General features: G+C 40.7%; 1 protein-coding gene across 24 annotated transcripts in view; it reads left to right on the top strand.

Moving 5' to 3' along the window:
* MAGI1 (membrane associated guanylate kinase, WW and PDZ domain containing 1) overlaps positions 1–23141 on the top strand; it is a 589008-nt gene extending 565867 nt beyond the window's left edge. For 6 of the 24 annotated variants that reach the window (XM_073230852.1, XM_073230845.1, XM_073230856.1 and 3 more), the window contains 7 exons: positions 2084–2377; positions 5364–5567; positions 12872–12965; positions 13097–13160; positions 14064–14207; positions 16306–16444; positions 20437–23141. In XM_073230852.1, coding sequence (XP_073086953.1) covers positions 2084–2377; positions 5364–5567; positions 12872–12965; positions 13097–13160; positions 14064–14207; positions 16306–16444; positions 20437–21167 — 1670 coding nt within the window. In that variant the 3' untranslated portion in view covers positions 21168–23141. Of the gene's footprint in view, positions 1–2083; positions 2378–5363; positions 5568–12871; positions 12966–13096; positions 13161–14063; positions 14208–16305; positions 16445–18476; positions 18566–20436 lie in introns of all 24 variants that reach the window. The other 18 variants (XM_073230855.1, XM_073230857.1, XM_073230850.1 and 15 more) reach the window with 12 other exon arrangements.
* The last annotated feature ends 767 nt before the right edge of the window (positions 23142–23908 follow it).

Genomic DNA, 23908 nt, shown 5'->3' with positions numbered 1-23908 from the left:
CCTACCTGCCATTTTTGAAAACCATGGTTTATTTCTGAGTCAGAATCTGCCATTTTGCAATGACTCAGAGTAAAAGTATGTATCCCTTCCACTCATACACCCACTTCTTGAAAGCACACATTGTTCATTTATGTCTGTAGCTCCCACCTTAGCCCCCATCTTAAAAAATTCAAGACACAACCCAGAAAGCAGAAGAGGCAGATTAAGAATTGTAATCAGCTGAACTGCTGAAGAAGTATGACATGAAATGCTATGAATTCCCCATCACTTTACTATTAGTGAAACAAATCCTTACCAGCTAAAACTAGTTGGCACTTACTTGAAAAAATTGTGTAAGTCATTTAAATGGTATATAATTGATTATAGGATTAAGATACCAGGTTTCTGTGTGAGTCCTATCCATTGCAGGCATGGAAAACAGTGTTAATCAGTTGTGGATTACATTCGTAGAGCTTACATTTATGGACTCAGGACTTTTCTGAAGATAGTATCCCATGCACTCAGTGAACACCAGCTAGAAATGCCTCTTGAGATGAGATGAAAACTTTTTGACTTCCCTGATGCAAATAAAAATAGTAGAGTAACGTGGTTTTTGTTTGTCTCAGGTTTATTTTAAAAACCTTAAAATACTTTGGGATTGTAGCTCTGGGTCGAAGGCACATTAAATCTATGAAGAGGCATTATGCTAAATATAATAAGCCAGTCACAAAAAGACAAATATTTTATGATTCCACTTAAATGAGGTACCCCTAGCGTAGTCAGATTCATAGAGACAGAAAAGAGGATGGTGGTTGGTGGTTGCCCGGGGCTGCGGAGGGAAAAATGGTTGGTACTTAATTGGTACAGAGTTTCAGTTTTGGAAGATGAAAAGTTCTGGAGATGGATGGTGGTAATGATTGCACTGTAAGTAAATATAGGTAAATTTAAAAATGATTAACATGATAATTTTTGTTATATACGTATGTTTTGCCACAATAAAAAAGAGATCTGTGAAGGCAGAAGCTTCAGGAATAAATACTGTCTTTCCAAAACTGAACACAGATTTTGCTTAAAGCCCCACCTATTATTGTGGCCGTTTAGGGGTGCCTTACCCTGTTGCCAGGTAAAGCAATAGCACTGGAATTTAGTAAGTAAAACTGGAATTCTAAAGAAGGTAAATGTATCCAGTTGTGTGATCACAGTAGATAATTGACATCTGGGAGCTAAGAAGAGAAACAAAGTATACCTCTGGCAGGTGTTGTCAATGGTAAAGTCATCTTTAAAGTTGGTAAAATCTTTTGCCTGATGGAAAAATTGGAAGCAAAAGTGTTTGCAACACTGAGCAGAAATGTGACTTAAAAGTAATGACAATGAATGTGCAGCTAAGGTGGTATCTTGAGGCAAAGATGGTGGTCGTTGTCAGTGGTGGACCACATCTTCACTTCATACATTTTCCTTGATTTGGCACCAGGAAGAACTGCAGAGTGGGCCGATATTGCTGCAGACTTGGATCTGAGTGTCCATGTTGATATGCAGTGTGTGTAAATGGCACACAATCTGGGTGTTCTTTTTTGTGTTTTTAGGTGGCATCTGTGTCAGTAGGTACTGAATCTAAATATTTATCAAAAGAAGCTGTTTTAGATTCTTATGTCTCAGTTCTGTGAGGCCTGGTTCTGCCAAACAACCTTTTGATAGTATAGTGAGAAATTCTTACCAGAAAAAGCCTGTTACAAAGTCCTGAGAAGGATATCATTTAATAGCCAAATCGTAGGAAGGTTTGAGACTAAGCACATGGTGGTAAAAATGCCTAGAAAAATTAGAGGTGTAAGGAGTCAAACTAGTACACGAAATGCCCTTTCCACCCGATCTGTGTCCTTTCTCCACTTTATGCATCTGAAATTTTGTAATAGTTTTGTAAACCATTGCCTGGTTAAGGATTGATCTCCTTACACTCTGAGTTAAGAGACACTTGCCTCCACTGCCCTTGAACCTCGGTTAATCTAGATTTCCTGCACCCTGCAGAGTTGGGTGGGGAGGAAGGGGTGGCAGGGCACCCCTCCGTTTGTGAAGTCGGGTCACTGAGTCATGCGTCTGTCCGGCACAGCCCCCAAAGCCGAGAACGAGGTGCCCTCGCCAGCCTCGTCCCATCACAGCAGCACCCAGCCAGCATCGCTGACGGAGGAGAAGCGCACCCCGCAGGGCAGCCAGAACTCCCTGAACACGGTGAGCTCGGGCAGCGGGAGCACGAGCGGCATCGGCAGCGGCGGCGGCGGCGGCAGCGGCGTGGTGAGCACTGTGGTGCAGCCCTACGACGTGGAGATCCGGCGTGGCGAGAACGAGGGCTTCGGCTTCGTCATCGTGTCGTCGGTGAGCAGGCCCGAGGCGGGCACGACTTTCGGTGAGTGCCGATCAGCCTTCTACCCAGTGTTTCCTGGGATGCCTCGAGCGCTGTGTCGCCAGCGAACGGTGGCCCAAATCTCATTAACACAAACGCTTTGATGCTTTTCGCTCCAGGTAATTAAAATCTTAATTGGGGCTGGAGTTTATTGGGTAGCTCTTCCCCTCCTGAACGCTGGGTTTTTGAGTGTTGCTTTTTTTTTTTTTAACTTTTCAGCTACTATTCTTAATGTATGTTCAGAAGCACAGATGAAAATTGCACAGTACATGTGAAAATTGCAAGCCCCTTGACAGTATAGAGTGAGAAATTCTTGCCAGAGAAAGCCTTTTGCAAGGTCCTGAGTAGAATATCATTAATAGCCAAAGCCTCAGAAGGTCTAAGAGTTTTTTAAAAGAAGCACATGGTTGTAAAATGGCATAGGAAAATTAGAGGTGTGAAGAGTAAAAATATTATGTGAAATACCCTTTCCACCTGATCTTTCTCTACTCTCTACATCTAAAATTTTGTGATTTTAATTTTCAACAATTTTTTTACTGTTGCCTGTTTAAAGATCTCGTTATGATCTAAGTTAAGAGCCATTTGTCTTCACTGCCCTTGGATTCTGGCTGGGGTGATTTTCCCATCTCCTCCAAACATTGGGGGTTTTGGCAGAATACAGAGGTATGCAGTTGCTCTCTCAGGTTAACTGCTAGGTGTACTGGCCAAGCCAGATAGCATCCCAGAGGATTCCAAAAACGAGTAATCTATGAACGTATTTCCTGTTAGAATGGATTATAATCGTGTACTCCAGAAACAACCCATCTTCTTCATTGAACAGAAGTCATTTGTTATTCCCCAAGCAGCCAAGTAATGAATTCCCCAAGTAATTAATACGGAGGATGGGTAAGAGCTGTGAGACTCTGAAGTTTGTCTCAGCTCTGTCCCCAAATGACTTGTCCACAAAGAGTCTGATGACCAGTGGCACAGGTCACTTGCTGGCTGAGATCAGCCTGGTGCTCCATCATGAGCTTTCTGACCCAGTAGACCTCCTTATGCCTTCCTTTAGTCTTGGTACATCACCTCCTGCTAAAGCCCTTTTCCTCTAAGGTTTGTTCATTAAGACACAGTGAGTCAGCCAGGTCTCTGCATGTATGGCTGCCGAAACAAACGCCCATTACTAACAGTGCTTTTGTGAGCTACATTAATACAGTTACCCCACAGCATGTGATGGATGGGTGACCTGTCATCAAGGCAAGGGTTTTTATTTATTTAGTTTTTTAAATGAAGTTTGAAGAGTTTACTGCTTAATTTAAAAACAGAAAGAAAGGTGCAAGGGGGGAAGAAATCCTTAGGTATTTCCTTCAGATCTACTGTTGCACACTGTGATGTTCTCAGGATTTCAGAATTCTCAGTTTCAGTTTCTGGAATAAAATAGATATGTCAGATGGGAGGCTATGTGTTATTTAATGAATATTGAATGTTTTCACTCACAATTTGGTCTTTGATTGTTTTCCTCTGGCTCCTACAATGAACGAATTAAACTATCCCTAATACCTTGCATGAGACTTCTGAGCTATGCAGAGCTGTCTTCACACCTGCTGTTTAATACCTTTCTCACTTGTGTTGTCCATGGAGATGGGCTAAACATAATCAGGACCTTGACTTTGAGTATGGCAGCTTTCTACCACACCTACATATTGGTCCGAAAGACCATTTACTTCCTTTTTGAAAATTCTGTGACCTGGACATTACATTGCAAAATTAGGCAAATATGCCACAATTCAGAGGAATTTCAGTGTATTTCCCCACAGTTTAACCTCAAGGTCCAAATTACGATGAAGGAGCCTACTCAGTTAGTTTTGGTGTTGCCCATATTAATTTTGTCACCCTTCCCAAAAGGGAGCTCACCTGCCTGACTCTCGTCACAGATCCCAGAAAAGAAAAATTCTCAAGAACCTTTGAAACTCAATATACAATTAGCTGGAAAACTCTGTCTCTGAACTCAAAGCCAGTTTCCCACCTCTCTCTAAAAGTCAGCAGAACACTGTTCCTTGTGACATGTTATGCCTCAACGTGCGTAAGAATCTTCCAGGGCATTTCTCCTGGGTTTCATATTGTAGATGTGCAATGACTGGTAAGGAGAAGGGAAATGATTAAAGGAAAAGGGCTGAGGAATGATGGGAGCCTGGCTTTGGATCTCCGCCCCAAGCCTGAGTAGGTGCAAGGCTTTCCTATCCCCTGGAGGGAGTCTCTGTGAGGAAGCAGGTGGGTTACAGACCCGATGAGCTGGCTGGGCCCTTCCCTGAAAGCACACGGAGAGAGGCCGACCAAGCGAAGGTCACAAAAGGAAAAAGGGGTGTCGTGGCTGGGCCCCTCCTTGGCTCACCTTTTGTAATTATGCCCTTTTCGTAAAGCTTTCATCATCTCGCATAGAAGGCAGAAAGTCTTAAGTGTTTGTCCACTAGGCGTTTTCAGGTTGAATTTTTGGTACTAGTAGACTCTTCATGCCTCACCAGGCACCCGGTTGTTATTTTTCTAAATGGAGAAAGAACAAAACATTGGCAGAAGCTAAAACAACAGCTGGCAAAAATGAAGTGACATGGACACAGAGTGTGAAAACAGAGTGTATCCCAGCTCGGGGTTTCACATTCGCAGTCCCAGAGTAAGCCAATGGTGAGCTATTTTGGGGCTCTTGGGGATCTAAAGTTGTTAAATATCCCAAATTTTGTAATTGATTTGAGGAAGGAAGCTGGGGTTTTCCCCTCATTTTGAGTCAGGGTTGGACTGCAGCAATGAGCTGTCATTCTGGGGCCGCTGCTGCTTCTACAGACGCCCTGAACCGTGCCAATGTTTTGACCATCCGCGCAGAGCTCTCCTTTAATAACATTTGCTTAATGCTTTAATTGATTAACACTTAACCTTCTCTTTCCCTTTTCAACCCTTTTTGTCCTCCCTTCACTATACTCCCACGTAACTTAAAAAAAAAAATTAAAACTCACTATCAAAGCAGGCAATGCATGTGTGGCTATGCCTCACAAAATAGGTCGGATTATTGAGGGAAGCCCTGCTGACCGCTGTGGCAAGCTGAAAGTAGGAGACCGGATCTTGGCAGTGAATGGATGTTCCATCACCAACAAGTCCCACTCAGACATTGTCAACCTAATCAAGGAAGCGGGAAACACAGTTACCCTCCGCATCATTCCTGGGGATGGTAAAGTATACCTGTTGTCTTTCTCCCTAGCTCTCTCTCTCGATCTCTCTCCCTCTCTCAATCCCTCTCTCTCTCTCTCTCTCTCATCATTAGTGTTCATGTAATTGAATAGTGTTGATTTAGAGGCAGCCTTCTCCATCCCTAACAGAACATACGCATCAAACAAACATGAGCCGCAGTTACAAAACCTTGCGTCTTAATCCTCGAGCCCTGGGGCCCTGTCTTGCTGTGGGTCAGATTCAGGAAATATTCAACTTTCCCACTTTATTTTGGTCTGGGTGCCCTTGTTTTTAAAATAATGGAATAGTGTGCATATAGGTGGTAAAGATGCCCTGATATTCTGTGTGGAAATCATTGAGAATTTTTTTTTTAAACAGTCATTAAACTGTCACTATACAATACAGTGACATCACCAAACCTTCATAATGAAAATACAGGGCCATTACTATGTTTTTGTTTTTGTTTTTGTTTTTCAGAGTAAATGTATCTTTTTTTTTATTTAATGGGAGAGCCTGAGGGTTTCTGCCTCATTCGTTTGTCTCTCATTTTTTGATGTAGGTGAAAAAGAATGAAATTGCTTCATTTTTGCTAGGTTGTATGTATGTTAAACTAGGGCTATTCTTGTTTGTTTGATTGGTTAAATGCAAATCTTTACATCAGTGGGTGATCCTGTCCCTGGCCTGGGAGGCATTTGGCAGTGAATGAGGTGGGTGCTGATGGCATCTGGAGGGTGGAGGCCAGGAATGCTTCTAAACGTCCTGCAGTATACAGGCCAGCCCCGCACAGCATAAAGCTATACAGCAAAAATATCAGTAGTCATTGGTTACTCTGTAAAACTGAAGTTGTTAACATTTACGTCGCAAAGTATGCATTCTTCAGAGAATCAAGTCCTGAGTACTGTCTTCATTTTAAGGAGACTTTCTCCTTGGGAGGAAAGTGATATTTGTCCCAAAATGTTTCATTGTCTTTTTTTCCTCATTGCTATCTATAAATGTTATAAAATAATACATATATTCTAAAAGTCAGTATTCCTCAAGAGAAAAATGTGGTTTATGGAGGTGGTGTGATAAAAATTGTATGCTATTGATCTGTAAAATGGGAAGATCAGATTTTATCTGAAAGCAATTTGCCAATGAATATTTTTACGTACTAATTATTATAAAGTAAGTCTTACTAGTTTAAAACTTGAATGGTATAGACTGTACTTCTCAGGAAAAAAAGCAAATAAACCATACATATTTAAAAAGTGTTGGTTCTAAGAACAGAGGATTTTCCGCACCAAAAATACCCACACCGAATGGGAAGAAAAAAAAATAGCTCCTTGAATGTTGGTCTACTTCAGCCTTCCTGAAATGCATGCTTAGTAACTTACCATGTGGTCTGGAGTCCACTCCACCAATTCACCACGCTAGAAAGCTATTATAATTTAGGAATGTGATCACAAAATGATAGAACATAGGGTTCTTAACGGGAAGGTTGGAGGAAGCCAGAAAAAAATAAGTGAGAAATGGCTGAGAAAGGCAAGTGTAGTCTATAAATATAGACACATTTATCTACATGCCACGGAGATTTGAAAACACTAATCTGAAAGAACTGAACACAGGATTTGACTTGCTGGGTCAGTGTTAATGTGGGAATGAGAATGTCTGGAAAAAAGGGAGACTCTTTGAGGGGCAAGCTTAGAAAAAGAGTTTGAAATCAGAAAAGACATAAATACACAGAAGCAACTTATTATACTACTGTGCACCTACTAGGTGTTGAATTAATTTAATAAAGTGCAATGGGAAATATTTTTTGGAAAACCTGAACACTAAAAATATATCATGCTAGGTGAATTGTCAATAACAGTTGTCAATGAAGAGCCATTTTTTAAATTTCAATATTTAAAACATACAAAATTGAGATAGAAATATTATACACTATCTTATTTAGAAGGAAGTAAACATTAAAGTTGATACCATATAGTTAAGGATTGATGTGCTGCTAAGGGTGTGGTTTCATCCTGGGATATGGAAGGAATTCATTGCCATGGTCATAAAACTCTTCATCAATTATTCTGTTGTAATGTGAGACATAAACTTAATGTCTTAAGTTTCAGAGGCCAGGTATAGGAAACCAGGTCTAGCAGAGGGTGAAGTTGTGGTGTTCATCTTTTAAATAGGGCCAAAAATTGACATCTTGGAAATTAGAGTTAGGGCATGGGAGTTACATTTCAGGCAAGATGTTGGAGCAATCCAAGAGGGCTTTGCAAACACCTAGGGGACAGTGATCACTGAGTCGGAGGAAGAGGACTGCATGGTGGATCCACCTCTTCTCTGGTGGGTTTTAAGTAGATTAGAGAGAATCTACGTGGTAGGTTACAGGGCATTAAAAAGGTGCTGTATCATGTTTAGGGACCACTGGCCTCTTTCACATCTTCTCTGATGTTTAATTCATCAAGTATTGACAGCTGGTTTTGTGATCATCAAAGTCCTTAATCAGAGTGGTTTCTGTCTCACCTCTTAAAAAGTCATCTTGTCCAGAGCCCTGTGCATGGAAACTGTGGGAGACGCCTCAGGAAGATGTACCCTCTTTTGGGCAGTATTTAGAACCCATTCCAGATCCACTTCTTCGTCTTTCTCATGCTGCCTAGTTCTTTTTTCTTTTCATTGTTCACCTCCTTTGTCTCCACCTTTGCCTGTAGTTCTCATCACGCTGCTCCCATTTTTCTCTTACCTCTCTTGTCTGCCAGCCCTCTTCCACAAAAGCTCCAACACATGCCTCCCCTGTATCCGCCACTGTTGCGTTGTGAGAAGGTCTCCCTTCCCAGATCTTGGGTAGAGCCTAATCAGAGGGGTCCACACCATCCCTGCCTTTGCTGTCCTCGGGCCCAGGGTGGGAGGTGGAGTCGGAGGGGGCAGAACATTTTCCCCTGTGACATATGGGCGCTAGATGGTAAATACATAATGGTAACCCAGAAAGGCCCAGAGGCTTACTGACCATACTGGTCTGAACGTGAACTCTGACTAGTCAAACCACACATGCTTCCTCCCACCCATGTTGTGTAGAAACACCCTGTGAAATCTGAATGTGCGTAAGACTGTATTCAGACAGGACAGACCCATGAATCGGGGTTCAAGATAATGACAATGCTTATGAGCTTAAAAATATATTACTTAAACAGTCTTAAATTTTTACTTCACATGACTCTTTGATTCAAAGTATTTGCTTATATAGGAGGTAAGACTTGGCAGCCCAGATAATGCTTTTTCCTTGGCAAACGCATAGAATAAGTATCTTAACAGAAGGCTCTGTGGATGTGATAGGCAGCATACACTTGGGCCAAAGGAGCAGGCTTCCAACCATACGTGTTCAGGAAGTCTCCCGAAACTTTTCAAATATTTATGGGATTCAAATTTTCAAAAGCTTCCTTCAGATATTTATTACATATGTGTTTGTGAGTTAAAATATTTATGACAGGAAGGGTTGTATCCTTGGTTGGTTTGCTTGGCTTTGTAATGCGGATTCCGGAAGGGAGGCTAAGGATATTAACATGGAAGCAAGGTTAGAATTGTAATCACTTGTCACGGAGATATGTTGAAACGCAAGGTAGAAGCTCCTGTCAGAAGTTCGTGGCCTGATTTAGCGCAGTACCGTGATGGTGCCTGGAGAGCTAGAATATGCTTTTCTCGGTACACAGTCGCTATGGAAAGTGTAGTAATATCCATTTTCATTCCTCCAGGAGAGCTAAAGTACGTGTAAACATTGTTGAAGAACGGATTCAGGGTGCTTTCTGGAATTTATCATAAAAACAGGCAATCTGTCCACCTACCTTTGAGTTTTAAGAAGTCAAAGACATTGGCAAGCCTCCATAATACCATTGCAGGAGTATACTCTGCTGTCAGGACATTCTTTTACAAATTTTTCCTGTTATACAGGGCACATTTTGCTTTGAGATAGCACTATAAATTTGTGATAATGAACTTTATTTCTGTATTTTAAAAAGCTAGAGAGAATTTCAGCACATACAGTCTTGGTTCAATTCTAAATGAAGATTTAGAACTCATTAAAATAAGTGTGTAACTTTATTGCTATTAAAAAAACATCCTAAAAAAAATTATTTTAGGGCTCAGAAGATGGCCCATGAAATCTAGTCATCAAAGCAGGGTATTTCATGTTTTAATTAATCTGTAATCCTGCCTAGTGAAGTCAGTGATATTTGTGCTATAAAATAAAAGCACTGCTCATTTGAAAGGAACATACTAATTAAATACAATTTCTTGGATAGCAACACACAATTCCCTTGTAAGCAGATTAAGACCAAAAGTTGATTGTCAGGCAGGCCCTGAGTTTAATTCCCAGAGCCTCCACTTGGCTTTCTGAATGATCTTGGACATGTTACCTACCTCTCCTAAGTCTCAGTGTCTCCATCTGTAAAATGGGGGTAATAATGACACCTATTTCATTGACTTGTAAGAAGTAAATAAAACATTGCATGTGGCAGTGCACTTAACACAGTGCTTGGCACATTATAAATGGCCAGGGAATGGTAGTTGTTCATACGTCAAGAAAAACAAGTAAAGGAGAAAAATTCAGTGAGCTCAAATATGCATTTCCATATTAAATGTTAGTTTTTAAAATACTTAAAGTCATGCTTTAACCTGAAACAGATTAGAATATAGATATGTGAGAAATAGGAAATCAAGGAAAGGAGGAAAATTAATAAAGTAATTCTGTTTGTATGTATATTGTGTGATTGTCATATCTCATCAAGTCATGAAAGCTGCAGAAATGTAAAAATTATTTGAGAGTGGGATCTGGTCTGCCTAGAAATACTCTGGCTACCAAAAACACACAAGAACTCTTAAGGGGTACCTCTGCACAATTCAGTAATTATAATCACTTTAATTATAAGGAAACACTCTTTTTGGTATCCTGATTATGATTTCCCCATGGCCTGAACAATCTTGTGATTTCCCAGAGAGGCTCCATAAAATTAATTACAATGAGCAATATGAAGTTTTTTTTAAAGGACCAATACACACATTGACAAACCTCTGGCGAATCATATTGACAGTCTGTGCAGTCTCTTTAGTCCTTTGTACTGACACAGTGGGTATACTTTATGAAATATTACTTAGATTTATCACCTTGGTCGTGCTAGTAAGTGCAGTCATAAAAATGCACTAATAATGTGCTTTTAATATTATGATAACAGTAATAAGTACATGCCACCAATAAAAATGTGCTAATCATTTCTGAGCAGATTTTATGTGCCAGCCACTATCCCAAACACTTTCCTCTTTGCACCAATATCCTTAGATACTTCTGTTACCCTGCATGTGCAGAAGAGGAAACTCAAGCATAGAAGGTTCGCATAACTTTGCTTAAGTCCCAGCCAGTAAATTTTGTAGAGCTGGGGATGCAAAGTCAGGTAGTCTGGCTCTAGAATCTGACCTCATAATCATTATGCAAAACTGCCTTCCAAAAAGCAGGAAAATAAAACACGGACACAGAAACATTTCCCTCTGTTTCACCCTTCAAATTTCTTGCCCTTAAAAAAGGACCACAGGGCCCTTTTCCTCAGGCTCTGCAGAAACATTTGGTAGATAGAGCACATTGTGGGAAACATTATTCTAAAGCATGAATCTGATTCACATTTCAATTCCCTTGATCTGAAGGGATTATTAATGTTCGAGAGATGAATGAAGCTGTAGAACCATGGGCTTTATGACTGGAATATAGACTGTTAAAGTCCTATTTCAGCATTCTCATTTTGCAGAGATAAGTAACTCATACAAGCTGCCACAGTGATAAGTAAGTAGAAGTAGTAGCAATGGCCATACGTGCAGTAAGTGTGCATTGAGTGCTCACTACATGTCAGGTACCACACCTGGCATTTCGCATGCTTTTATCCCAGAGAAAGCAATTGTCACCACCCCCTTCTATGAGATGAGGAAGGTAAGACACACAGCTAATGAATGGGCAAAAGGGCATTTGGATCCAGGTTTGAGAATGGAGCCTGTGCTTTTAATGACATGTATAATGAAAATAAAATTACAGGAAGCCAGACCCAAGCTGAGTAATACCCTTAGAAAATTAAAATGGTAGCTAGAGCACAAGTAACTGGGTTTTGTGGGATGTCTCATTACCCAAGACTGCAGTGGAGAGAGGTGTACTCCAGGTATTCCAGATGGGAATACTTAACATATTTTCCTACAGAAACTTTATTATACATGATGGGTAGATATATGCATTTGACAAACATTAGAATACGTACTGTAAATCACAGGACTTTAGAAACCTCTTCCCTTCATGGGGCACTATGACTTAAATGAGCATCTGTAGGCTAATCTTGGAGACTACCCACCACGTTTAGCATTTTTTTTTTTTTAGAAAATTTATGCCAACTTCCAAACAGTCAACCTAAAAATAAGTATTAAAAGTGCAGCTTGCTTTTAGTTGCTTGTTATTGCTTTGATCTTTAATGGAGAAATAATTAGTAAAATAACATACAGTCAATACTATATGAATGATTACATTTTATATATGGCTGTTGACATGCGCTCTGTAGGCATGCTCATGAGTATTTTCAAATTCTGGATCTACAAACTTCCAGAGATTAATGAAGTTGCTTACAAATGTGGTTAGTAGAGAAGAAAGTCAATTTACATAAGAATAGAATCATATTCATTACATTAGGGTGGCTTCATGATTTATACAACTTATATTTACAAACTCTGGCTCTAACTAATGTGAGTTTTAAAATTAATTTTTCATGAGTGATACTAGAGATCTGTCAAGACCTCTGCATTTTCAGTTGTGCTTCATTAAAAGCAATAAGGAAGAAACAATGTTGTGTATGTGTGTGTCTTTAACACAATGTTAGCACGCTTCTCATTTTAATATTCACATGAAGAAATCAAGCAGACTCACTAAATATTGCTTATACATTGCAGGAAATGTTAGTAGACATTTATTACTGGCGTATAAAATTCTGGGAAGTAATTCTGATATACCGCTATGTTTTGATGGGACTGCTGTTTTTAAGTGTCAGGGAGAAGGAACAGGCATCTACCTTGGCTACAATTTTAGAGAAGCAGTTTCTTGGGCAAACTCTTGTTTCATCTGTAGGATGTCTGGTTGCACAGAGGGTCGTGCGGGTATATGTGGCTCACATCATAGATCTTAGAAAGTCAAGTCAGAACTGTTTGATATGGTGACAAGCCAAATTTGCCATTCAAGGGACTGTTCTGCATGCCTCCTGGCTTAACAGTGTCTCCCCCTGGGGCCCTCATTTCGTTGTCCTCTCTCTCGCCCTGCAGAATCTTCAAATGCCACTTTGCTGACCAATGCCGAGAAGATTGCCACCATCACCACCACGCACACCCCTTCTCAGCAGGGGGCCCAGGAGAGCAGGTCAGACATGGCTGTGGATTTCTTCGTTAATTTAAAGGGGAAAAAAGTAACTCCTGGCGTGATAATGCTTGTCCTTGATTCCTTCTCAGTTTCCCCATGGTTTGCTCTTACATTTATTTCTGTCACTTCAGCAGGAATACCACCAAACCAAAGCCGGAATCTCAGTTTGAGTTCAAAGCACCCCAGGCGACACAGGTGAGGCCCAGTTCTCTTTTTTCTCTATTTGCTTTGTTCATTTCCTTTCAACTTTCTGAAGCTTTTTTTATGAGACATCTTTTATAAGGTACCCTCAATTAAAACAAATAACCTTTTGTAAGAAGATGTACTAAGTACGTACTCACACTTGGTTGTCTAGGAAATGACATTTTATTTTACTACCTTTGTAAAGTATTCCTAGATATCCTTTGCTATGGGGAAAAACCAAACAAAATAAAAAGCCACAATTGTATCAAGGACTAGAGATAGGAGAAAGAGCAAAAGAGCTAATTAATCTACTCATGTTATTCATAAAAATGTCTGTTTGTTAAAATCTTTCTCAGAGTTGTGAATTTCAGGTAACATACATAGCACTGCATGCAAATAACAGCAGGTGAAGCAAATTTGGGAAACACTGAGTTGATGCCACATCAAATAGGTTCATTTTTACTGGACTCAGAGCTTTCAGCAAGTCATTCATGATTCTCCTCAGTGAGGCTGGGAGACAGTCCCAGATGTGTGGAGGCTGTTTCTGTGGTCCTCGTGATGGGCATTTATTCAAGCATGGGGCACGAAGGCTGCATATCCAGCAATGTGCAGGATGGTGTCATGTAGTACTTTCCCAGCTACAGTTACAAATCGCCAGCCACCTCACCAATCAAATTTTAATATATGCCTGTTGCTGTGCAGTCTATAGTCACACTCAGGCATGTGGTCAAATTTCAGATCTCCAAACACCTATAGCTAATGAATATTAATAAACAATTGAGAATCACTAAGAGGGACATAGGGACTGTGCCTTTTTGGTAAGTCACTGTAATTAGAGAATGGGAAGAGATGGAGAGAGATATGTGCAGATACATAAATTCTCCCAGAATGATTGCATCTGATTTCTTTAAATAGGAACAAGATTTTTATACTGTGGAACTGGAAAGAGGAGCCAAGGGATTTGGCTTTAGTCTCCGAGGGGGCCGAGAGTATAACATGGACCTTTATGTTCTGCGTTTAGCGGAAGATGGCCCCGCAGAAAGGTGTGGAAAGATGAGGGTAAGTAAAAGTCTGGAGTAGAGGTATATAAGTCACCTGCAATGCATTTTTGATATTGTATGGCTAGAACCATCTCATTCATGAGGATTGAGCTTTCCACAGTTTTCAGGACACTCTTAGTGCCTGGCTTCCACCCTAGCATAAATTTCTCCATAAAGCATAGTTATTTGTAGCTGCTAAAGTTATGTGAGCCCTTCTAACTCTTTGGAGTTGAATGAAGAATTAAAATTACTTATAAACTTACTAACAGGTATTTTCTGAGTCCCATTTCCACAGGTGTTGTACCTCATGAGGCAGGCACAATACTTCTCAGGAAATCCTGGGTGTGCCAAGATGCTTAGAGAGCAGGAAAGCTGTAAGGTTCTGGGTGGTGGGTTCCATTCAGGCCAGTCACCACCGTCTTACTGTAGCCTCAGGAGCAAAGTGACTCTGCTTCCGCCAAGGAGCAGCGCGTGGCATGGATGCTCAGGCTTGCTGTGGAGTAGTCAAGGCTGCAAATTTTAAATAAGCAAATGTCGAATGCTCTCTCTGCTCTGTTAGATAGCTAATATCTGTTACTGTGTCCCTCTCCTGGGGGGATTAGATGATTAAAAAAAGAAAAGTCATCAGCTTATTATAGGTAGGTCACTTAGATTGAGGAATACACATAGGGAGCAATTTGCAATGAATTAAAAGAAATCAAACAGTCAGGTCAGGAAAGGAAAGCAAATGAATGAAATTGGTCCTGAGCAAAAACAAGAAAAAAGTGGTCAAGAGTAGTGTACAACTTAATACTTGTCCTTAAGGCACAATTTTGGTTCTTAAGTTTCTTCATACTGAATTTTTAACAAGCTTTTTTTATAAGTTGAGAAAGTAGACCATGGATATGGGTTATTAAAAGTAGTGAAAAATGGTGTGTAGTAAAAATATAGTTTTCAGAGTCAAACTGTATACCAGTTTCTTGTACATCCTTCTTTTATGCATATGCATACACAATTTGTACATGTACAAGGGAATACACATAGCAGTATATATGCCTTTTGTTTTAATTTCAAATACATGGGGTATATACCCTTCCATGTCTTTATTCACTTAAAAATATTTCTGATTGAATGAAGTATTATTACCATGATATGTTCTATAATGCTTCACAAGACATGTTTACATGTGGTATTATCTGATTTGATTCCCACAGCTTGGTAGGCCTGGGTTGTTATAATCCCCTTCTACAGACAAAAAAGTGAACTCCAAGAAGTTAAAAGATTAGAGCAATATCACTTAGCTATCAAGTGACAGGACTCCTGTCACTTCAAGGCTTTAAACTCTAAAGCCAATGCTTTTTCTCAGGACTAGAAGCTCCATGAGAGTAAGAATCTGGCCTGCCTTGTTCATTCCTTTAGTTTCTGATGCTTAGAATAGTAGCTGACACATAGTAAGCAATGCAGTTGATGTATCAACCAGGATTGTGGTCTCAGCTGGGGAAGGATTTGTTTCTAAGCTCACTCACTGAGTTTTTGGCAGGATTCAGTGACTCTTGGGCCGTGCCTGAATCCCCATTTCCTTATTATGGGGTCTGTAGAGCAGCTTATAGCATGCATCAGAGTTATCAAGTAAGAGAACAAAAGAGAGTAAGTAAGACAGGAGCCAAAACTCTTGTGACCATATCTTTGGACTGACAACTCATCACATTTGCCATATTCTGTTTTTTACAAGCAAGTCACTTATTCTAGCCCATATTCAAAGGGAAGGAGATTACACAGGATGTGAATTCAAGGAGGCAGTAATTGTGGGGGGGGCCATCCTAAAAACTGCTTGCCACATCTTCCTTCTTTCTCCAATTAATATTCTCCTTACTTATTTTTTTCCTTAGCACTTACATTTTCTAGCATACATGTATTCTTCTAATTTTCTTGTTAATTTTCTTTCCCCCATTAGAAAGTCATCTCCAGGGTTTTTTGGATTTTTACATTATAAGATTTGAGATTTTGTTTTTTTTGGAATATACTCAGTAAATATTTAGTAAATCAATAAATGGAAGAAAGAATTTTAAATTGTAAAGCGCCTCCCTAACAGGTGAAACCCTCCTGTGTGCTCATTTTCTTCTCTCTGGCTTTTGCAGATTGGTGATGAAATTTTGGAGATCAATGGTGAGACCACTAAAAACATGAAGCATTCTCGGGCTATAGAACTAATTAAGAATGGTGGCCGCAGAGTGCGTCTGTTTCTGAAGCGGGGAGACGGCTCAGTCCCAGAATATGGTGGGTCAAACTATGAAAACATTCCTTCCTTCCCTGGCATGACTCCATGAATTTGTCTCCAGAGCTGCAGCAGGAAAGTCTTTTTGTTTCCCCTGTTCACCAGTGTCTTACCAGCCTTTCGCACCATGTGATATCTGCCTCGCTTGTTCTGAAATCTCTACACATTTCATCCTTTCGCTTGCTTAAGTGGACCGGGGCATGGGATCATTACAGCCCCCTTTCTGATAATCAGAGAGAACATTTTTGTCTAGTCCGACCAAGAGCGAAGGAATGTCTGAACTGTGCCAAACTGTTTCTCAGATCCGATTGTTAGCACAAAATGACTATACTCCTTTTAAGAAGCAGGAACGCAGGTTTCCTGAGTGATATGTTGAGGCACATTCTTTTTTTTTTTTCTTTTTTTCATTTTGATGTCTTTAAGAGGTGTGAAATTTTGAGGTGATTTGGGGTCCTTGCTCACTTCCTTAATGCTCTGTAAACAACACTTCTGCATCCCCCCCACTGGCCCCTACCCCAAGTCAGACCACCTGAGCCCACTACCACAAAACAAACAAACTGTTGATATCTTAGCCATATGTTTTTAGATGATAAGGGATGAAATCAATTCCCATTGCTCATCGTGAGGGAAACACTTTACTATACCTTTCCTATGGGGAAAGCTAGTTATACATAGAATTCCTTTGTCGTAATTGATGGATATCTACAGAAGACAAGATGTGAGTAAACAGCAGTGATCTTTACATAGCTTAGTGTTCTGATGGCAAGATAGGGTATATTATAATAATGATGTCCTATTTATTTGAGATTCTTGTTTAAAATTTGAAGAAAAAAAAAACAACTATGCCCTAGATGTAGGGCTTCTCTTCCCAGCCAAAGGTCTACAAAAGTTTCTATAGAAACTGTGATTGACTGGTCCCCATATATGTTGGTCCCCTTTATTAGGGATTTATCTGTTACCACCCTCTTTTCTGAAAGTCATCCTGCACAATTCCCAATCGCATTTTGGACTTGATGAGATCCTAATTCAGATGCAGCTCAAGGACAAGGATCACCCCTTTGAAGGACAGCCTTCCCAGGTGTTGGACATTTATACAGGTGCCTAATGTGAGGGGCTCAAGGTTGGGGGGTGGGGCCGGGTGGATATCAGATGACGCACCTTTAGACATGGCCAACCAGGAGGGAGGGGTTCTGAAAAACATGGAGATGCCGCACTGTGCGCTGCACTGCACGTCTGACCATAGGTGTATCGGTCCCGCTGAAACTGTGTAACGTTGTCTCCCTTTTCTGTCTTCCTTATGCTTCTGTTGGATGTGATATTTCATTTGAAAGTCATCGTCAGTAACCTGTGTATCTTCTCAAAACCTGTGTCTGTTGCACTGAAGATGAAAACCAACACTAACAAATGTTCTTGGGCTAAAAATAAAGATCACCTAAAGATTTGCTTTTCCAAGGAGGGTTGAACATGCCAGGGTTGTGCTGTTGTAAAGTCTCCATGTGTCATTTGGACTAAATCTCTCTACTTCTACTGATGAGAGTCACAAATGGGTTATGACATGTTAAGTTCCAATATTTTTCTGACTTGACTGGAACCTGCTTCTCTGTGAGGCTATTTTTGTAATCAGTTTTTTGTACTTAATTTAACTGCGGCGGTCTGGGGTTGGGGGCGGGGGAAACTTTGTTCTTCTGCTGTTTATTGTTAATGCTTTCCTATGCCAGCTTGTCATTGTTCCAGTTGTTTGAAAAAGAAAAAAAAAAAGGAAGAGGAAAAAGGATGCATCCATTGTCTGGGTTCTCGAGTCACCTTATATGGCTGTCTAAAAACGTCACTGTTCTGATTGCGGTCTCTGCAGCCTTATTTGAGTGTTGCCTTAGACTGTCTGACTGGACAAATAAACTCTTTGCCCTATGTTAACAAATGCAGATTTTTTTTTCTTTCTTCTTTGTTATAGGGAATCTAAATGTTCAACTTTTTCTCTTTCTCTCTTTCTCTTTCTCTCTGACTGTTCTTGGTGCTGGGCCCTCCCTTCTACAGCGATGATACCTCCTAATATCGCTGCATGTATGAGAAATGAAAAGCTCGGGGAGGCTTGCTTCTACCTTATGGGCCATAATCAAACTACGGTTTGTAGCTCAATCAATACTAGGTGTTTCTGTGCTGTGGCCTAATTTCCTCATTGCTTCTGCTTAGCTCTATTTTGATATGTTTGGCAATTCATTCTGAGCACCCTGCGTTCTTTGAATTGTAAGTACATCACTGACCCTGTTGAAGTCTTGTCCTCCCTTATCTTAAAAGTAGGTGTAAGAAACCCCAAGATTAGATTTACAGTATTGATCTAAGCAGCTTCCCTCACCCACATCTTAAAGTAACTCTGTAAGCCCCTGCTTGTGTTAATTCTAGTAGTCTCCCCAGCATTTAGAAAGAACAAACCTAATATCACAGATCCCTCATGTAGGACTTTGTTCAACAGAAAGGTGAGGTTTCCTGCTTAGTGGGCTATCTCTTGGCAAATGATAGCCAACAGGCCAAATCCTGTCCACAGCTTGTTTCTGTAAGTAAAGTTTTATTGGCACATAGCCATGCCCACTTATTTTATATATTGTCTATGCTGCTTTTATACTGTAGTGGTGGAGTTGAATAGTTTTAATAAACTGTGCAGCTAGCAAAACCAAAATACTTATTTTTTCACCCTATACAGTAAAAGTTTACTAATCCCTGCTCTTGGCTATATTCCTATTTGTTAAAAATCCACCCTAGGTTTGGGAGATCATTCGTGAAACAGATTATTGCTTAATGTTGGCCTTGTTACCTCATGAAAGATCTTAAAGAGTAGCCATGATTCCTTTGTCTGTGTGACTGTCACCCTAGTGTGCCCTTCACACTGCCGCACGTCATTCCGGGTGGCTTGCCTGTGATGGTATAATGTGCATGACTTATCCCTGCTGTGAAAAAAGCTCCATAAATTCAGGATGCTGCCTGAAACATTTGCAGTGTCATTTCCAATAGTTTAATAATAAACTGGAGTCCTCATGGGCTGCCCTGCTTTCAAATCTATAGATATCTTGATGATGTAAGAAGCAGTGCAGTGAGCCCACAGCTCATAGATTTAATTATGGCTGCTTTGTATAAAGACAGGTCTCTCAGAACTTAGACTTCATCTGAATCCCATGTAACGTCAAATGGGTACCCGGCAGCCTCTTTTAAACACTCCTTTTTATCTGTCAGAAGATTCCACATTTTAAGAACAGTTCCTTTAAACTTACACAAAATTAGAGAAAATAGTTGGGTAACATTCAGAAAGGTAGAGAGAATGTCTAATGGACCATCATTCCTGCCAGTCATCAACATCAGGCCACTGTAAGTCCCTTTGGCCACCATCCTGGATTGTTTTTATAAAATAGAAGTATAGTTTGCATACAGTAAAATGCATAAAGCCTAAGAGCACAGTGCATTGAAATTTTTACCTATGGATGCACTCATTTAACTACCACCCGAGTCGAAACAGACTCTTTCCATTCCCTCAGAGAGTTCCTTCATGCCCCTTGAAGTCAGTAGCCCAGATTATTATCAACAAATTAAACAAATATTCTTTAAGGAAAAGAACATTTTCTTTCATAGGGAGAGGGGTGGGCAGGGGAGAAGGGTGGTGGGTGGGGAAAGGAAAGAAAAAGGTTAAGTGGGAAAGTTTTCATACTTCTAGATAGAATCTTTGGATTGTGCCTTTAAAGACTAAAATGATGACTGATGTTGTAAATTATTTAATGATCTGTCTTGAGAGCAGAGAATAGTAGGCTAGATGCTGAAAACCACCAGTACTAGTTTTTAACCCTAACTAGTTGCAGTTATACTTAAATTAACCAAGATTCAGTTGGCTTTGATTCTGACTGCTTTAACAGTTGTTTGTCGTGACTAATGAGATCTCAAATGTGGGCGTGGGGACAGGAGCCCGTGGTCCCTTGTACCAAACTGTCACTCTCATTTATTTTCCTCGCAGACCCCAGCAGCGACCGGCACGGCCCCCCCACCGGTCCCCAAGGTGTTCCGGAAATGAGGGCCGGGCCACCCGACCGCCGACAGCATCCATCACTGGAGTCCAGTTTTCCACCCGATCTTCACAAATCATCACCACATGGGGAAAAGCGGGCACACGTGAAAGATCCGAAAGGCAGCAGAGAGTACAGCAGACCCCCGAACGAACATCACACATGGAATGGAACTTCTAGAAGAGCTGACAGTGGGGCGTGTCGACCCAAGGACTGGGCACCGGAGGGGCGGCGGGAAGCACAGCCTGAGCGGACGGTGACCAACGGCCCCAAGAGGAGGTCCCCTGAGAAGCGACGGGAGGGCACCCGGAGCGCGGACAACACCCTGGAGAGGAGGGAGCGGCACGAGAAGAGGAGAGAGGCCTCCCCGGAGAGGAGGCGAGAGCGGTCACCCACCCGCAGGAGGGCCGGCTCGCCCAGCCGCCGGAGGAGGTCCCTGGAGAGACTCTGGGAGCAGAAGCGCTCCCCAGAGCGGAGGAGAGGAGGCTCCCCCGAGAGGAGGGCCAAGTCCACCGACCGGAGGCGGGCGCGGTCCCCGGAGAGAAGGAACAGAGAGGACAAAGCCGGCCCCCGAGGGAGAGAAGAGGTGAGCCCGAAACAGGACGTGGGCAGGAGTTCCAGACACCCCCCGGAGCAGAGGAGGCGACCTTACAAAGAATGTAGCACCGACCTCAGTATCTGAGACTCTGAATCACATTCCAACCTTTACTGTGTCAAAGGTTCTAAGAAGAAGGTCACAAACCTGAAATCATTTAGTTTCTTACCTAATGAAGCATCTGACACTTGGTGATCCTCTGAATAGCAACAAACATTTTATGCATTTGAAATCTTACAAGAAAAAAAATATATATATATATATATATATGAAAAGTGTTGTGCCTGATGTATAATATTAAAGTATTTTTAAATGCATACTTTTTTGGAAATTATTTGCCAAATGCTGCCCCAAAGGGTTATAAATTTTGTTTCTACATGAACTGTAGAATTGGCAAGACTTATTCCCTTTTGGGGGTGAATCTTTTTCTCTCCTGGTTAAATAGGGCTGTTGATCATTTTCTCTAAGTAAGGGAAGTTACTGATTCGGTTTAGTTAAGTTGGTAGAGATTGTTATGTAGTGATGTAGTGCTATCCTGTAGTTAACAGTTTTTCTTAAAGAACAAAAAAAGCAAAAGTTATATTTGTAAAAATGAGAATTCTTTGGGATGGATTAGGATTTGCTGATGATCCTAAGATTAATCAGACTGTATGTAGAGACTACTATTACAAATGAAGGATATTTATAGCTAAACTATACAGCACAAAGAAATGTTACATCCTCGAGTCCTAGTTGGTTCAGAAGACAGCTCATACTCTCCCTGGCCATAGCAAGGCCCGGAGAGAAGGAGGTTGGCTGCCAGTACCCAAAGGCAGCCCAAGCACAGATGGTCAAGTTCATTACCATCACCAATACCCTAATAAGATCTCATTAAGGCAGTGCCATCACAGATTTGCTCAACTACCAGAAGGAATGGAAAACAAACACCTTCTGTGTTGTCTGATTTGAGGCTGAATAGTAGATGGAATGGGGGACAGCGCGTCCAGTGTGAGGGAGAAATAAGAATCCCCAATACAGAAAGTATGGTCTCCTTTTCATCATAAGCCCAAGGTTGTGCTTTGCCAAATTGGGGAGGAGGGAACATTCGCGCCTTGGTGGACCTCACCTCTCTGTTGATGCTTAAACAAGTGCTTTTTCTTAGGAATGCTTATTCTTAGAAATGATGATGTCCCTTTGAAGCCAGCATAAAAGCCTCCAGATGATTGGAGGGGAAGAAGGACAATGCCAATGGTTCTAGGTCCTGTTGGCAAATCTCTGCGCTCATGACCCTGCCCTTTGAGTTGTTGGACAGCAGAACAAAACATAATGATGTTTCTTTTCTAAAAGACCATTCTTTTGCAGTCCCGCAGGAGGTGTAGTTAGGTCTGCTGTAGCCCCAGGATGTGGTTGAGATTACTGCCTAGCTGAGCCAAAACGTTTGCTTGTACCTGTTGGACCATGACAGCAAACCGCTGCTTATAATGCATTGTGTATTCTCGTAGTATTGTTTTCATTTTCCATACAGACACAAAACTTTGCAAGTCAATCACTGTTGTTTTCATGGTACTGTTAAGAAAAAAAGGAAAAAGAAGAAAAAAGAAAAAAAAAAACAGAAAGCCAGCCAATAATTGTGTGTACAAAGTTAAAAATTGTAATTAATAGAGCCTGTTTAAAAAAAAAACAAAAAACAACTGTTGCCTTTTTTTCTGTATAAAAGAGAATTTATGACAAAAAATTTAGCTGTGAGGAATGTGATATGTGTTTATATTTCTGAATATGGAACAAATTGATTCATTGGGATATATTTTGATGTAACCTAAATCAGGTATGTAAAGCTGTTTTAAAATGGGAGACTATATATGTAATTCTCTGAAGCTTTAGTTGGTTTGAATATCATCATTTCCTCCACGGTGAGCCTGCTTGTAAATTATTAAGGACTTGTTAGCATTCTCTGTTCTTCACTCATTTCTTGCAGTGTGCTATGGACCTAAAGCTCTTCCTGTATTGATGAAAAGCAGTATGTGGGCCAATCTTTTTATAAAACACTATGCATATATAAATATTACATTGTTCATAGCTTTATTTGACTTACGGATTTCTACGTAACATAGAACAAGTAGCTGTAGTTGTGTGGACATGCACAAGATAAGTTCCTGGAACAGACACAGCATACATTCTATAGCTGAAAAGGAAGGAAAAGTCCGTGACTGCTATTTTTATTATCAAAGTTTTCCATGCAGAGCGTACATTGCACTGTAACAGTAAAGGCAAAGGGAGAATACAACTGAATAATCATGTGCCATCTTTCTCATCAGTTTCCTGAAGAGCCAACTTGGGTTTTTTTTTTTTTCCCCAAGGCTCAACCGCTAGGAATTCTTTAACTATTTCTAGCAAAATCAGTGATGTTAAATGATCAATGCTCTCAGCTGGGATCCAGTGTGTTACCTAAATGAAATCAAGGTGGATTTTTGGAGTACATTGTGAAGTTAAGATCTTGATGTCTTTCTTGTTGTCAGAGATGATATTTGACCCTTTAAAATCTATGCGCTACCCACCTGGGCTTGGCTCATTCCGTGAAAACTAGGTGTGTGGCACTTTGATCTGAGTGCCACACGTCAGAATTGCTTTGGAAATATTGTACTGTACAGGGACTATGCATTAAGCAGAAAGATAGTTTTGTCTGAACTACTGTAACTTTAAATTGGAGACTGATTCTTGTGGGCCTACTTTCCCTAATCCCCCACTTCATGTAAATGTCTTGATGAGCGGTGATGGATGAGTATTTTGTATGATTACATCAAATCATTTAGAAATTCCCTTCCTACCCATTATGCAGCTGATGCCTGAAA

The sequence above is a fragment of the Manis javanica genome, chromosome 3 (assembly GCF_040802235.1).
Source record: "Manis javanica isolate MJ-LG chromosome 3, MJ_LKY, whole genome shotgun sequence".
Lineage (NCBI taxonomy): Eukaryota > Metazoa > Chordata > Mammalia > Pholidota > Manidae > Manis > Manis javanica.
This window is presented reverse-complemented; position numbering and strand designations above follow the sequence as displayed.